This window comes from Brienomyrus brachyistius, chromosome 23, assembly GCF_023856365.1.
Source record: "Brienomyrus brachyistius isolate T26 chromosome 23, BBRACH_0.4, whole genome shotgun sequence".
In the NCBI taxonomy this organism is placed as follows: Eukaryota; Metazoa; Chordata; class Actinopteri; order Osteoglossiformes; family Mormyridae; genus Brienomyrus; species Brienomyrus brachyistius.
Genome location: NC_064555.1, coordinates 17,800,557 through 17,815,290, shown reverse-complemented (window position 1 = coordinate 17,815,290; position 14,734 = coordinate 17,800,557). Strand labels below are relative to the sequence as shown.

The following is a 14,734-nucleotide window of genomic DNA, read 5'->3' as shown; positions in this document are numbered from 1 at the left end:
TTGATCTTATTACGTGCGAATTGGGATGCCGGAAACTGATGTTGCCATTTGGCTCGTGCAGTTTAAACCAGTGGGGAGTACATTTCACGTTTCATTTAGTTTCATCAAAAGGGATCGCAAAAAGCAGCGTGATCAATAGACAAACAGTTCAGGTTTTTGAGAACTATGATTGAGCCGAAAAAGAGGGGTGCGGCGGAGATGGCTGTGGTACCTGCGGGCATCAAAAGACCAAGGACGGAACTTGTGGCCGCGGCGCAGTCGCAGCAGCTAGCAACGATGGTAGGAATTGGTAGCGCCTTTCACATTATCGCGGGGGTATTTGTTAAGTTTAAAAGCTTAACTTGGCTCTCCTTTTGAACTAGTTAAATTTATGAAACGTGTTTTGCAGTTATGCGTTGCAAAAAATAGACGGCTCTAAGATGTGTAAAATGTGCGGAAGAATGCTTAGGTGAACCAAAACAATGAATGAATGAATTAATTTAAATGATTTCGTAGTATTATTTTAACATTCAGTGGAAAGTATAATCATTAACGACTCAACAATGGAATTTTATTTGTTTTGTTATTTTGAGAAAAATAAGTCTTTCACCATTAATAGATTCGTAATTTTTATTTCAAAGCCCAATCTAAGCTGTCAAATTTTTGGTATTAGTCATAATTGACTGATTCAAAGAGATTATAAGATATTGGCAACATAATAAAGTGCCAGGTTAATTTGCCTGAGATATATGGGTGAATATTTGGCAAAATGTAGTTGTTACAATATTTTATAATCATAGTCTGGCTATTATGTGTCATAGATTACAGAAACTGGGTTTATTGAAGTTTTAAAAATAAATGTTTAGATTGTCCAGTTGTTGAAATTATCAAAAATGTGTGTTTTTTTCTTCCTACTTCTAAAAGTAACACATTTATCTCTGTGTTTTGAGTTTGAACTTGCCGTAGCCCATCAGTACATTGAGTGTTTTGCACTGGTTACAAAGATGATGGTAATACACTTAACACAGTAGCTAGACTCAAGTAGGACAGAAAATGTTAATTTTCGCTGCACTGTGTAAATATGTCACCCGTATGAGTCTCGTCCTTCTGTTATCCTTCTTGGGGCTATTTTAAACCTTGATCTAAATGCAGGTCAGTTCCAGTCAAGCTTCTCGCCCATTCTCTCTAGCTCTCCTTCCCTGCTTATTCTGCGTGTGTCTGTCACATATGTCATCCTCTCATTATAGTGTCGGCTCATGACGCTCTCCCTCCTCCCCCAGGGTCCGCCTCGGAGCTCCAGCCTCCAGGCTCCCATCATGCTATTGTCAGGCCATGAAGGAGAAGTGTACTGCTGCAAGTTCCACCCCAGCGGATCAGCACTGGCGTCCGCTGGTTATGACAGACTCATCTGTGAGTTGCCTTGCCTTGTGCTGGGATCTGATATTTACATGTAATCACAGTATCAGAGCTGAGGCGTGAGTGCAATAGGTCTCCCTTGAATTTAAACAAAAATTGATTGTGTGATACAGTGCACTACCTACAGAAGGCTTGATCATTTTTCTGTAAATATTGACTGTTCACAATGATGAATGTAAGTATATGGGCTCTTTACAGCTGCAAGTATGTAACTGCTTGCATGGGTGTAGTGTCACAGCTGCTGTGGTGACTAGGTGTTGGTTGGCCACCGACTGCATTAATGGTTCTTGTTGCTGTCTTCTCCTCAGTGTTGTGGAGTGTCTTTGGTGACTGTGACAACTACGCCACCCTGAAGGGCCACAGCGGGGCCGTCATGGAGCTGCACTATAACACAGACGGCAGGTATGCTATGGCTGGTGGGTGGGGTTAAAGTTCATTAATATTCATAAGCAAAGACGGGGGCATGCCTGTGACCCATTTATGGCTCGAGTCTACTGCCCCCTTTAGGTTAAAACTTAGAAATATGTGCTAGATGACAGAGTTCAGAGCACAGACATTAATCCTTGTCTTAGTTTTTAGTCTCCCAGTTTGGTGCCTGTGTCCTTCATACTCCCCATCCATTCATAATTAGTAACATTTTAAAGATTCTCAGATGTGTCCTTCCCCTTGGCTATCTCATTAAAATAGTTCTTGCTCCTGATAGGGTACTGTGTAAGTGCTTACTTGCACAGCTGACCTCGGCTTGATGGTACTTGGATCCGTCTGGATTTCTGATTGGATGTCTTCTGATTGGATGTCTTCTGATTGGATGTCTTCTGATTGGTTGTTTCTGCAGCCTGCTTTTCTCTGCCTCCACCGATAAGACAGTGGGGGTGTGGGACAGTGAGACAGGAGAGCGAATAAAGCGCCTGAAGGGTCATACTTCCTTTGTGAACTCGTGCTATCCTGCCCGCCGTGGCCCACAGGTGGTCTGCACAGGTAGCGACGACGGGACTGTGAAGGTGAGGTCAGCGCTGGGTTTGAAGGGGTGGAAACAGTATTTTCAAAGTACAATAGGAACTGGCCATAAAATCATAACTGTGCTGCTTTTCATTTTTCATGACCTGCTTTCTGATTTGAAATATGAGATTTTAGCAGAAGATTGCTGACTAGTCAACTGCTTGAGAGAAAAAAATGTAAAATCTAACACATGCATGACGATTCGAGTCACAAGTCCAGTGATTACAGCAGTATATTTTTTAATGACTCACAGCAGTTCTTGCGAAATGTCAAAATAAATTTACTTGTCAATTCTCTGTTTTGCAATGATAGGCTCTGTAATTGTGTCTATTTAATATTCGGCTAAATATTCAAACCACTACATCTCACACGTCGCAGCATTCTCTGATTAGCTGACTGTATGAGGGCTGTTAGGATATATAGGGCCTTGTTCTGGGCGGCAGAGTGATCGCTGTGATATGTGTGTTCAGCTGTGGGACATCAGGAAGAAGGCGTCTGTCCACACTTTCCAAAACACCTATCAGGTGCTGGCCGTCACCTTCAACGACACCAGCGATCAGATCATCTCTGGCGGCATCGATAATGATATTAAGGTAGGTGGCCACTGGCTGTTCTTGTGAAAGCCGAGAACGGCGTGGCAGCTGTTTGAATCTGTGTGCATCCATCGCGCCTCTCAGGTGTGGGACCTGCGACAGAATAAGCTGATCTACACCATGCAAGGACACGGAGACTCGCTGACGGGCCTGAGCCTCAGCTCCGAGGGCTCCTACCTTCTCTCCAACTCCATGGACAACACAGGTGAGCTTCCTGCTCGCAGCTCAGCCGTGCGGCTTCTCCAAACGGACCGCTGCCTTCTCCAGCGGTGACGGCCCCGCCCCTTTTGTGTCACCCCCCCCCTTGCAGTGCGAGTCTGGGACGTTCGCCCCCTTCGCCCCCAAGGAGAGATGCGTGAAGATCTTCCAGGGAAACGTCCACAATTTTGAAAAGGTACCCTGTGCTGAAAGCAGGCTGAGTGAACACAGGTCATGGTCCAGATTGCCCAGGAGAGCAGCTGCATCATCTGCATAGCAGTACCAACACAGCCAAGCCTGCTTGTTCATCTACAGACTGACTATCTACAGACACCCTCGTATGAAGTGTGGCATGTTGGGAATTTCTGTGATTTAAGAACGAACAGAAGCAATTTACTGCCAATACAGTGCACAAGTTAGTCGAGCCCCAGATGTTGGTTTGTGTGGTCCCCTTAAACCATATAATCGTGGCCTGTTTCCCTGATAGAACCTTCTGAGGTGCTCCTGGTCAGCGGACGGAAGCAAGATAGCAGCAGGCTCTGCTGATAGGTGAGGGACTCGGCTGCGATGCGCGGCAGCCCCCGTCAGGACATGAACAAGTCCTCCTGCTTCAACGTCGTTTTTCGTTTCAGGTTTGTGTATGTGTGGGACACCACCTCCAGGAGGATCCTGTACAAGCTGCCTGGTCACGCTGGCTCTGTCAATGAGGTCGCCTTCCACCCCACGGAACCCATCGGTGAGACCCGTCATTTTTAGTGACGCACATTAAATGGCTGTATGAGTTCATACGTGCAGCAGCATGTAGCCGCACACTGTGGGCTGCTGATTAACTCCTCTGAGGATCTGCTGTCACATGGTCACTGTCTCCCGTCGTTCAAATGCCCATCCAGGTGATTCTAAGCGGCATGTAGCCTAACCCTAACCACCTCCCATCTCGCTCCCCCCGCAGTGCTCTCTGGGTCCAGTGACAAGCGGCTCTACATGGGGGAGATCCAGTAGGGACTCTTGTGGGGCCATGGTCTTGCTACACACTGACGAGCCCCCCCCCCCCCCCCCCCCCCCCCCCCCCCCCCGATCGTCTCCATAGCCACCTGGGGTCACATGGCCGAAGCCCCCATAGAAACTGATGGGGTGTTCAGGAGTTCAGCGCTGCCATTCTGGACGTCCCGCTGGAGTTGAGACTCACACACACACACACACACACAGGTTAATTAGCATTTTACTGATCTGGTCAGACCTCAGTGACATTGGCAGTAGTATGAGTGTGATCAGAAGCCTTGAGACCAGAAGCCAAGGTGCTCCTGTACATTTCTGGATCTTTTTTATATTTACTGAATGCTGTTAAGTTTTATGTACTTTGTAAATTTCCACGGAGCTTTTGGTTTTTAATTGCTCCAAATAAATCCACTGGATTCAGTGTGTCTGTCTCTGCGTGTCCTATTTCCCTGCTGTAATAATCACCATTCTGTGCTGCTTCTCCGCGTGTAGCCATTATGAAAATGAACAGGTTATTCCTTTCCCTGGTCGTCGATAAAATGAAGTCTTAGAGAACCACGGCAGAGTTCTGTCCGGGCTTTTTAATTACAATAACAAAGAATAATCTTTATTTTAAGTGGCTCCTACGCCTGTGAGATGGCGTGCCTGCAGCAGCCATTTAACCCCGTGCTGGTGCTTGCATTGCCGCCTCGTGAAGCCGCCGTGTCGCACCGCCGATCTCCGAGCTCCATCCCTGGCGGTGACCAGCCTCGCTCGGCTCCCTTTGTGTCTCCGAGTGCAGCGCCTCTCGTCCCGCCGCCAGAAGCCCGCACAGGCTGCAGAATTCATTATATCACAAATGAGGGCTTCGCCCCCCCCATTCCTTCCTGCGCCCCCTCTTTTCCCCCTCCCGCTGTACTGGCGCTGAGCTTCACAAAGCCCCTGAAACAGCGTGGGTTTGCCGTTCATTTCTCTTAAATAAATAGCCATCGCCTTCGCCCTGTTTACATAGATGATCCTCCTTCCTGTGCGCCTCGCTTCGGAACCGGGACTCGCCGCGGACCGTGAGTTACAATGGATCGCTTTGTGTCAATTGTTCCAAGCTCGCATCTTGCCTCTATCGGGTTAATTTTTCTCCTCTCTTGCTGCGAAGCCCTACCCCTTTTACTCGGTGTGATATAATGTCATATGATGCTCAAATCTTTCTCTTTTCTTTACCTAAATATTTCCCCACTTGTGGTTTGCTTTCTGGTCCCTTTCTGTACGCCGTGTGACCGAAGGTGTGGCATCGCAAGGAGTTCGAGTCACTGCCGGCGACCCATCGCTGGCAGAACCGGGGACGCCGACGTTTGGAACGGGAGCACATCCACCTTAACACTTAAATTGGTACTGCCAGTACACGCTCGGAAACCGGCATGACGGTGCAATGACTACACAGCCCAGGCGAAAAATTCATGGTGGTATAATCGGTGTCGGCTTGTACTGAGTCGCAGAGGGTGTAATGAGGGGGGAAGCAGCGGGCACGACGGAGTGCTGATCGGCGGCGGGCTCAGCCGAAGCGGACCGGTGATCATCGCTGTCGACTCTCCTCCCCGGGACCTGACAGCAAGATTTCATTTCATCCCGTAGCTTATACGGCCATAAGCCGTGTCTTGGCCGAGGAAAAATGGGGAAGTGTACCGGGAGGTGCACGCTGGTGGTCATCTGTTCTTTCCAACTGGTAAGTGTGTTGCAGGTTTTTTTTTTTGCCTGGCTTCTTTAGGCTGCTTAACGTGTCCATTAACTCTCCATTAGGACGAATCCATTTATGAACGGGGTGTGTAATTCCATATTTGTGGCTGTAAATGTTTGTGAAAGCAGGGATGCGTCCCCTTGAATTGCCATATACAAGTACTGTTAATACCAGCATTTGACGGGCCAAAAAGTGTTTTAACTGATTGTTTTTTTTTATCACATTGTGGACTTGTTTGGAGAACCAGAAAACACCAAATAATGTTATTGATCAACAGCACGCGGGATCCTATTGGTGCTTATTTTTATGTTTAGATGTATTTTCAAACCTACTATAATTGTAGTGTTTATGCTCATTAATTGCATTGATTTTCAGCTCTAATGCTCTGCTTCTTTCAGTCCTGTACACATCGCTGCTTTGGCACGCTGGCCTGAAAGTGTTACTCCTCTCGGCCCCCAAAGTTGCCCGGTTGCGCTCCGCCGTTGGCGGGGATCGTGGGCCACGCCGCACACTCGCTAGCGACATCTGCTTCCCTCCTCCTCGCAGCCCCCTGCCCTCCCCTGCTCACGCCATGTGTTCGCTGGCTTGCAGTCTGGCCCGGCTGCCCAGAGGCATCCACACAGGCGCTCCACAGCCATGATCCCTCTTTGTCCGATCATCTGCTCATATGTGTAACATATTGGTAGAAACACATGGCTTCGTGTCTATGGCGGAGATGAGAGTTCTTGGCCCCGGGCAAACTTTGGCAGATTATGTTGCTGCCTCTCCGGTATGATGTATCGTACATCTTAGGGTGAATTCCGCTGTCTGTAGTGACTACACGATATGGTGGCTGACAGTATGTGTGCAATACAGTGTAAAGCGTGTGCAGGACAGGCATGCCTATGCATGTGACTGTCCTACAGCAGATGAATGTTGTGCATAGATTCTTGTGCGTTTTTTAATTATGCGTGTCTACAATATCATTAGTGTCTTTGCATATGTTGTTTCCAAGAATTAATAAGTTTGTGGGTGTGAAATTAGTAATAATTGGTGGTAGGTATTGGTATGTGTGTGTGTAATCTGAGAGGTGAGTGGAGCGTAAAGGTGCTTGTGTGTAACTTGGGCAGCGAGTGACTGAGATGCTGAGTGCGTCTGACAGCGTGTGCTCTGTATTCTGAGGACTGACTGACAGGATGTTTACTCAACATTAGTGTTGTATTTGGAGAGTTTGTGGCGAGCGTGAGTGGTGTGTGTGTGTGTGTGTGTGTGTGTGTGTGTGTGTGTGTGTGTGTGTGTGAGTGTGTGAGAGAGAGCGCAGAGGGTGTACACACAGGCCCAGGGCACCCCCCTCTCCCTGCTAACACGGCTTGGGGCTGGGGCTCCAGGCAGTTTCCATGGAAACAACTGCAGCAGACTGCTGTGGGAATGCTGGAGTATGTGTGTCTGTGGTAACTGTGTTTGTGTGTCTGTGTAGTCCTGTGTGTGCGAGGGGGGGCACGGTAACATGCCTGTAGGGAAAGATGCCTGGTGCTCCTGTTGGAAGAAAGTGGGTGTGTGTGTGCGTGCAATGATGGCAGGATGGGGAACCTAATAAGAGAACAGGTCACACTCTGCTCCTGCTTTTTTCTTAGCCTCTTTCCCCCAGTGTTACCCATCGCTCCTCTTTTACCCCAGTGTTTCCCATCGCTCCTCTTCCTCTTTTCCCCAGCGTTACCCATCGCTCCTCTTCATCTTTTTCCCCAGCGTTACCCATCGTTCCTCTTCCTCTTTTTCCCCAGCGTTACCCATCGTTCCTCTTCCTCTTTTCCCCCAGCGTTTCCCATCGCTCCTCTTCCTTTTACCCCAGTGTTACCCATCGCTCCTCTTCCTCTTTTACCCCAGCGTTTCCCATCGCTCCTCTTCCTCTTTCCCCCAGCATTACCCATCGCTCCTCTTCCTCTTTTTCCCCAGCGTTACCCATCGTTCCTCTTCCTCTTTTTCCCCAGCGTTACCCATCGTTCCTCTTCCTCTTTTCCCCCAGCGTTTCCCATCGCTCCTCTTCCTTTTACCCCAGTGTTACCCATCGCTCCTCTTCCTCTTTTACCCCAGCGTTTCCCATCGCTCCTCTTCCTCTTTCCCCCAGCATTACCCATCGCTCCTCTTCCTCTTTTTCCCCAGCGTTACCCATCGTTCCTCTTCCTCTTTTCCCCCAGCGTTACCCATCGCTCCTCTTCCTTTTACCCCAGCGTTACCCATCGCTCCTCTTCCTCTTTTACCCCAGCGTTTCCCATCGCTCCTCTTTCCCCCAGTGTTACCTATCGCTCCTCTTTCCCCCAGTGTTACCTATCGCTCCTCTTCCTCTTTTACCCCAGCGTTTCCCATCGCTCCTCTTCCTCTTTTTCCCCAGCGTTACCCATCGCTCCTCTTCCTCTTTCCCCCAGCGTTTCCCATCGCTCCTCTTCCTCTTTTACCCCAGCGTTTCCCATCGCTCCTCTTCCTCTTTTACCCCAGCGTTTCCCATCGCTCCTCTTCCTCTTTTACCCCAGCGTTACCCATCGCTCCTCTTCCTCTTTTACCCCAGCGTTACCTATTGCTAGTTCAGTTCACTACAACTATGGCTTTTGCATACTGATGTCATGGGTTACTGTTTTACCTTTTTGCTAGGCTTTCATTTAGACATTCGACGGCTTAGCGGGCTGTACTGTGGTGGGAGACCTACAGGGTTATGGGTTTGATTCTTAGCCCAAACCATCTCTGGGTGGAATTTGGATCTTCTTGTGGGTTTCTTTCAAGATTTCCAACGACTTTAGCATATTTTCCATGGTGTGAGGGTCCACGGTGATGGTACAGGATGTTCAGATGTTCTCTGACTTGGTCTCTAGGCCCACTGCAACTTTGCATTGAATTATGGAAAATTGGTGGATGTACTGGAATTTGCAGTGTAGGTTTTTTGAACCATAAGAATTTGTTTTCCATTTGTGGATTTGGCTGTTTTTCCTGTACTTGTTTACTTCTATCTTGGTACCAGTTTCTGCCGAAAATGTGTGGTTTTTGCTCAGTTGTATAGTCATGCCTTCTGGCTCGGTTATGTGAATTGTGGGGGGGTGCTGTCTCATGTGTGCCACAGGTCGCTGCTTTGGAGAGGCAGGTGTTTGACTTTTTGGGGTACCAGTGGGCCCCCATCCTGGCCAATTTCCTGCACATAATGGCTGTCATCTTGGGCATCTTTGGCACCGTGCAGTTTCGCTCTCGCTACCTCATCCTGGTGCGTATTCTTGGTATAAATGTCCTGGTATGAATGTGAAAGATGGAGGAGTATGCGTGCGTGTCTGTGTGTGTGTGTCTGTGTGTGTCTGTGTCTGTGTGCGTGTCTGTGTGCGTGTCTGTGTGTGTCTGTGTCTGTGCGTGTCTGTGTGCGTGTCTGTGTGCGTGTCTGTGTGTGTCTGTGTGTGTCTGTGTCTGTGTGTGTCTGTGTGTGTGTGTGTCTGTGTCTGTGTCTGTGCGTGTCTGTGTGTCTGTGTGTGTCTGTGTCTGTGTGTGTCTGTGTGTGAGGTTGACCGATATGAGTTTTCCAGTGACAAAGGCCTTTTTTTTTGGGGGGGGGGGGGGGGGGTGTTATAAGGCCATTTTTTAAAGTAGAAAAATAACAAACGAGTAACACAACTGCTTAACTTCAAATGTATATTTAACATATTAATATATTTAATAAAGAAGGACCTGAAACATTTTAAAAGTAATAGGAAAAAAACAACTATTGTTTTTCCTTTTGTGGTGATGTTGTTCATCAAGTGAAACTGAAATAAGCGGTACGAATTTAGAACTTCTACCTTTGGCAGTCATGCAGCTTCACTGCTGTAGCTGCTAATAAACAGCACTACAACACTGACGCAGTGAGTGCTGTGCCTGGCTGCGCATCAGTCACACAGCTGCGCGCAGCCATGCGCAGTCATCACCGTATCAGCCATGTAGTCTGATTAATCGCTTGGTGCCAATGTTTTTTTTTGTGGCCAATTGATCGTTCGACGTCTAATCTATGATGACTGGGGAAAAGAGATACTTATGTATGTAATATGTAAAGAGTTGGCGTGACTTGTTTGTTTGTTTGTGTGCGTATCCCGCAGTATGCAGTGTGGCTGGTCCTCTGGGTTGGCTGGAACTCTTTCATCATTTGCTTCTACCTGGAGGTAGGGCACCTGTCCCAGGTGAGTTTTTACCTTGCTTCTTAAAGCGATGCCAGCCTGTGCCATGGCAATGCTGTGCCGCTGTAGCGCTGACAGCGTCTGGCCGGTTTTAATCCTGTAATGTCATAACACTGACGCTGTAATATATCTACCTCCTTGGTCTGTGCTGCTGTGATATTATCCATTTGTGGCCTCCCAAATGTTCGGTCCAGGACAGGGACTTCCTCATGACCTTTAACACATCCCTGCACCGCTCCTGGTGGATGGAAAACGGGCCAGGTTGCTTGGTCACCCTGGTGCCCAACTCTCCCCTAGCCCCAGATGACCACCACGTCATCACCGTCTCCGGCTGCCTGCTAGACTACCAGTACATCGAGGTGGTCAGCTCCGCCCTACAGGTCTTCTTGGCAGTGAGTAAAAACAGCCTGGTGCGGCTCCTCAGTCTAAGTCATGTGAGAAGGTGTGATGGCGTTTTCTCGTCTTCCCCCGTAGCTCTTCGGATTTGTCTATGCCTGTTACGTCAGCAAGGTGTTCCTGGAAGATGAGGACAGCTGTGAGTGCTTCTTTCTGAGGGGAAAAGGGGGTGATGTCATTTCCAATTGAGTGATGGTACCCGGTTGCTGATGATGATGTCATACTGCAGTTTGCCGGCAGCTTTCGGTCATCCTTGGTGACGTTCCTCTCTCCTTCCTGCTGCAGTTGACTTCATTGGTGGTTTTGACTCGTATGGCTACCAGCCACCGCAGAAGGCATCACATCTTCAACTGCAGCCCCTGTACACGTCAGTACCCCCCACACGTCTCTGCTTACCAGTGCCCCAAACTCTTCTCTATAGCAGTATTGTATGTAGAGAAAAGAATCCCTGCAAGTCAGTACAGTGGTGGGCACAGCTAACCGAAAAGTTAGCTTCGGTAACCACTAATTCGCTAAAACTCCAAAGTTTAATTCAATGACGCTAATCTGATAAACCTCTAAGAAATTTAGCAGAAGCTAACCTTAACTCTTATTTTATGAATCGGTGTGGCTTTTGGCTCTGAAACCCTCTAAAACATACCAAGAGAGCTAAAATTTTAACCCATTTAACACTGAAGTCCCATCTGTCGTACTTGAGTGATTACCAGAGGGTATTTAGAACTTACCCAGTTGGGTGTTGTACCATTCTGCAGAATCTCTGAAATAAATCTGCATTGAAGATCTCTGACAAAAATGCTTATATTTCGCAACTGGCCTGTGCTGACATTTTGCACTCAGTGAAGCCACTTGGGGACTACAAACATGGCGCTGTTTACCCGGAACTAGGGTGGAGGGTCTGAGCTCTCTATTGGTCTATAGCTCTGTCAGAAATCTGACAAGCAAGAAACCCAGCTTCCTGATACAGGCCCCTGTTCGCTGCTTAATTCAGGGTACCCCACTTTAAATGGACTTCATCTTTGTTCACTTACATTTAGCCCAGATCTCCTTAAAGCTGACAAGTCATCGACCAATAGCTTCTTGTGTTTACACGTAGTCACACAACAACATGCCAGACAGACTGTTGCGGACATGCTCACAACAGACAGGAACAAATATGTATGATTTTAGGGTTTAGAAATGCTTTTGACCATTAAATTTTATTCACTTAACCTGCCAACAAAAAATGTTAGCTGGGTCTCAGTTAGCAGAACTAAATTTTAGCAGGAGCTAGTTTGTCCTCTAATGGTTTCCGATGTTAGCAGGAACACTGATCCGCTAACAGAAACGTTAGCTCCGCTAATTAGCGATTAGCGCATTAGTGGATCCCTGCCCACCACTGAGTCAGTATTACTATAATTAAAATCTGGAGGAGCCATACAGATGGAGCAGTAAAACAAACTCCTGGTTCCTGTGGTCCTTCAGCGTCCCACGGGACCTTCTAACTGTGGTGAATCGGCCGAAATCAAACCAGGCCAGGCTCCGGAATGTGGCCTAAAAGTCATGGCGTGATGAATTGCCTGATGAAGGCCAAACACCTCTTCTTATTATAGATGTGGTTAGTTCAAGACAGGCCAGAAGAAGCCGGACGTGGACCCACCTTCTGAATACTTCGTTATAAGAAGCGACACTTCTCCACCTGACGTGCTTCAGTCACGCCAGTGTCATGCAGCCTTCCGCTACTTCTTTCTGCCCCTTACCACTTTCCTCAGATTTGCCAGCTGTCGGAGAGTGATGCTAATGAGAGACACAGCAGTCTTATAGATCAGGAAGTGCCAGGGCGTGTCATCGGGGGCGAGGGGGCGGAGCTTCCTCTCCGCCTCCGCTCTAATTGCTTCACTGCTATATTTGGAAATAGTAACTAACATCACTTTGTAGTTTAATTTGAAATAGTGCTAATTAAAATGTTAAATATTATCGAATGCTACATCACCTGATTCAGTATCGTAACCCTGATATAGAACTTCGTTTCAAATTGCTTTTATTTCTGCTGAATGTGTTTATAAAATATGTTTAAAGGTGGCAGTTTGGTGGGAAATGCCATGTTGAAGTTCCTTATCTAAATGCAGATTCTCTATCTCCCCATTCCCCCCCCACTTCCCAGCGCAGGGTAGGCGAGGTCAGCAGCCCAAAGGGGGGAAAGAGGAGGATCGCTGATGATCAAGAGGCTTCTGTCTGAGGAGGAGCACAGCATGGTCTTCAGAAAGTTGTCTTTTGTAGAGATGTCTTCATTTCTGTATAGCCTCTGATTCAAACTGGGGATGCGGAGAGAGAAAAAAAAAACTGTCTCAAAGAGCCCCCTGCTGGCAGGTGAGACTAACTGCAGTATTGACTTACTGACTGGACAGTGCACATGGCCGGTGACAAACCAAGAAACAAAATGGGCCCAGTCACCCTCCTTTAACTGTGAAGATGTGTGCACTTTTGGTATTTTTTTTTCCTCACTCTGTGGTCGAGGTGGAGTGTGGGGCCAAGGGGGAGTTGGCTGCAGCGTGGTGCACGGTGGGCCAGGCAGGCCATGGCGTAGCCCCTCCCCCTCTGAAAGTGCGGCAGCTTTTTTCTCCCCCATGTGGTTTTTTTTTTTACATCTGAAATGTGGGGATGGAGTTTGAAATGATTTGGTTCTTTCCACACTAAGGATCGGGAACCTCACTACATAGCTTTGTCCCTAATTGTCCCGTGAGCATATCCAGTGGCATCCAGAAGATGCTGGCTGTGATGGTTACAGTGGCTGAACACGAGAGCTCAGGCTGACCACCTCAGAAGCAACTGTGTGGCCTGCAAATATCAGCGATGGCCAGGGGAGGAGGCCGAGAAGCATTCCCAGTGCCTCCCTGCCAGTCCAACGGCCCTGCCTCTGTTGGCGGCGGTTGCTCTGCCTGGGCCACCCACCCGCGCCAGGATGGACCCGCGGAGTGTCTGTGCAGGTGGGCCTGTGTCAGATGGTGGGCAACTGGCTATTACCCCCACCAATCAGGCGCTGACGTTCAACTCGCAGCCATCATCCCACCTGCACATGCTCAGTGACCCTCTCCGTCCACTTTATATACAGTAAACTAGATTGGTAAATAGTGTTTCTAAGGAAAATTATGTAGGTTTTGTGTGCATGTAAATATTAACCTGCCCTATTTGCCCCGCCCCCACTAATCTCCCAGAATGTCTTGCCCCCTTTCTGTTGTCAGAATGCCTCTTGGCCTCATTTCACACCTCTCTCTCTTCTCAGCAGCTCCCGTTCTCACTGCATTTCCAACTGTCATGTTAGCACAGAATTCCTTCACTTTGTGGCTCTGATATTTTCCCGCTTTCCCCCCCTCTCCCAGAGGCTGGTGGGGAGGTGCACTGGGGACCTCTGTCACATGCAGACTCCCTTCCGTCTCTTACGTTAACCTGCAGTGCATCTCCCTCGTTCATGTGTCACAGCTGCTGGTTTGTGTGTGTGTGTGTGTGTGTGTGTGTGTGCGTGTGTGCATGCATGTGTGCGCGTGTTTATGTGTGTGTGTATGTGTGCATACTCATTTTTAACGAGGTGTCAAAGGACACAACCCTTATATACTACTTATTGGTGGGGGGGGGGGTTCGGGTTTTTGGGAAATAAACAGATTTGTTTTTAGATGCCGTCTGCTTGTGTCATCGTGTGGTAGCTCATTGTTGTCCATTTGCACAGTTGTTCTCCTGGGTTCCTTGTTTTAACTTTTAAGTGACACTGACTCCTGATTGTGACACATTTTGTGACATAACAGGCAGTGCTTTCTGCACTTTTGCACACACGCACACACACAAGGAATAAAAATCAGCGTCGCCCAGAAGGTGTCCCAGGATGAAATGTTCTGTTCAGGAGGGCCCTCCTGACGACTCTGAGACCTTGCTGACTGAGGAGTGGCTTTTGCGTTTCTCATTCGAGCCACTGCTACAACCTGTCAGTGCACCTTCCAAACGGTTCTAGGGCACTTGGAGAAGTACGTAGATATAAATGAAAAGGAGGTCTCACAGAACCTAACTAAGATTTCGGGGTTAGAACTAAAATGGGGGAATCTATAGGGACAAATTATTTTCTGAAATTGTATTGCTACCAGATTAATCTTAACTGCATTAATGTGTCTGTGATACAGTAATATGACAAAATAGATTTCTGCTCCATTCCGTACCAAAAATATCTCCATTGAAATCGCTAGCATCAAACCATGAGTATGATGATTTTATGGTGAGGGGGTGATCAGCGAATAACGACACATACCATTACATTAATATTT

The 14,734-nt window shown here is 47.9% G+C and overlaps 2 protein-coding genes across 4 annotated transcripts; both read left to right on the top strand.

Moving 5' to 3' along the window:
• Window positions 1-24: 24 nt before the first annotated feature.
• On the top strand, window positions 25-4,604 carry snrnp40 (small nuclear ribonucleoprotein 40 (U5)). Its single transcript, XM_048992752.1, is given in 11 exon segments — window positions 25-279; window positions 1,260-1,389; window positions 1,704-1,797; window positions 2,231-2,396; window positions 2,865-2,987; window positions 3,072-3,192; window positions 3,298-3,317; window positions 3,319-3,381; window positions 3,673-3,734; window positions 3,818-3,921; window positions 4,135-4,604. Coding segments are annotated over 11 exon segments (1,047 nt in total). The 5' UTR covers window positions 25-165; the 3' UTR covers window positions 4,185-4,604.
• Window positions 4,605-4,715: 111 nt separating this feature from the next.
• nkain1 (sodium/potassium transporting ATPase interacting 1) lies at window positions 4,716-14,053 on the top strand. 3 transcript variants are annotated; one of them, XM_048992755.1, is made up of 8 exons: window positions 4,716-5,224; window positions 5,441-5,880; window positions 8,981-9,118; window positions 9,975-10,055; window positions 10,247-10,411; window positions 10,527-10,587; window positions 10,734-10,815; window positions 12,594-14,053. In XM_048992755.1, exons 2-8 carry the CDS (start codon window positions 5,827-5,829, stop codon window positions 12,661-12,663), a joined length of 651 nt encoding a protein of 216 aa, XP_048848712.1. In that variant the 5' UTR covers window positions 4,716-5,224; window positions 5,441-5,826; the 3' UTR covers window positions 12,664-14,053. The 3 variants fall into 3 exon arrangements, with proteins under 3 accessions (XP_048848712.1, XP_048848711.1, XP_048848713.1); XM_048992754.1 differs by having other exon boundaries at window positions 10,247-10,444; XM_048992756.1 differs by having other exon boundaries at window positions 10,247-10,444; window positions 12,589-14,053.
• Window positions 14,054-14,734: the final 681 nt, after the last annotated feature.

Bases quoted from the DNA above. Each gene is read 5' to 3' on its own strand.
- nkain1 (XM_048992754.1), top strand. From the start codon at position 5,827: ATGGGGAAGTGTACCGGGAGGTGCACGCTGGTGGTCATCTGTTCTTTC. The intron at 9,119-9,974 runs GTGCGTATTCTT...CGTATCCCGCAG, and splicing joins GCTCTCGCTACCTCATCCTG to TATGCAGTGTGGCTGGTCCT. The intron at 10,445-10,526 runs GTGAGTAAAAAC...CTTCCCCCGTAG, and splicing joins CCCTACAGGTCTTCTTGGCA to CTCTTCGGATTTGTCTATGC.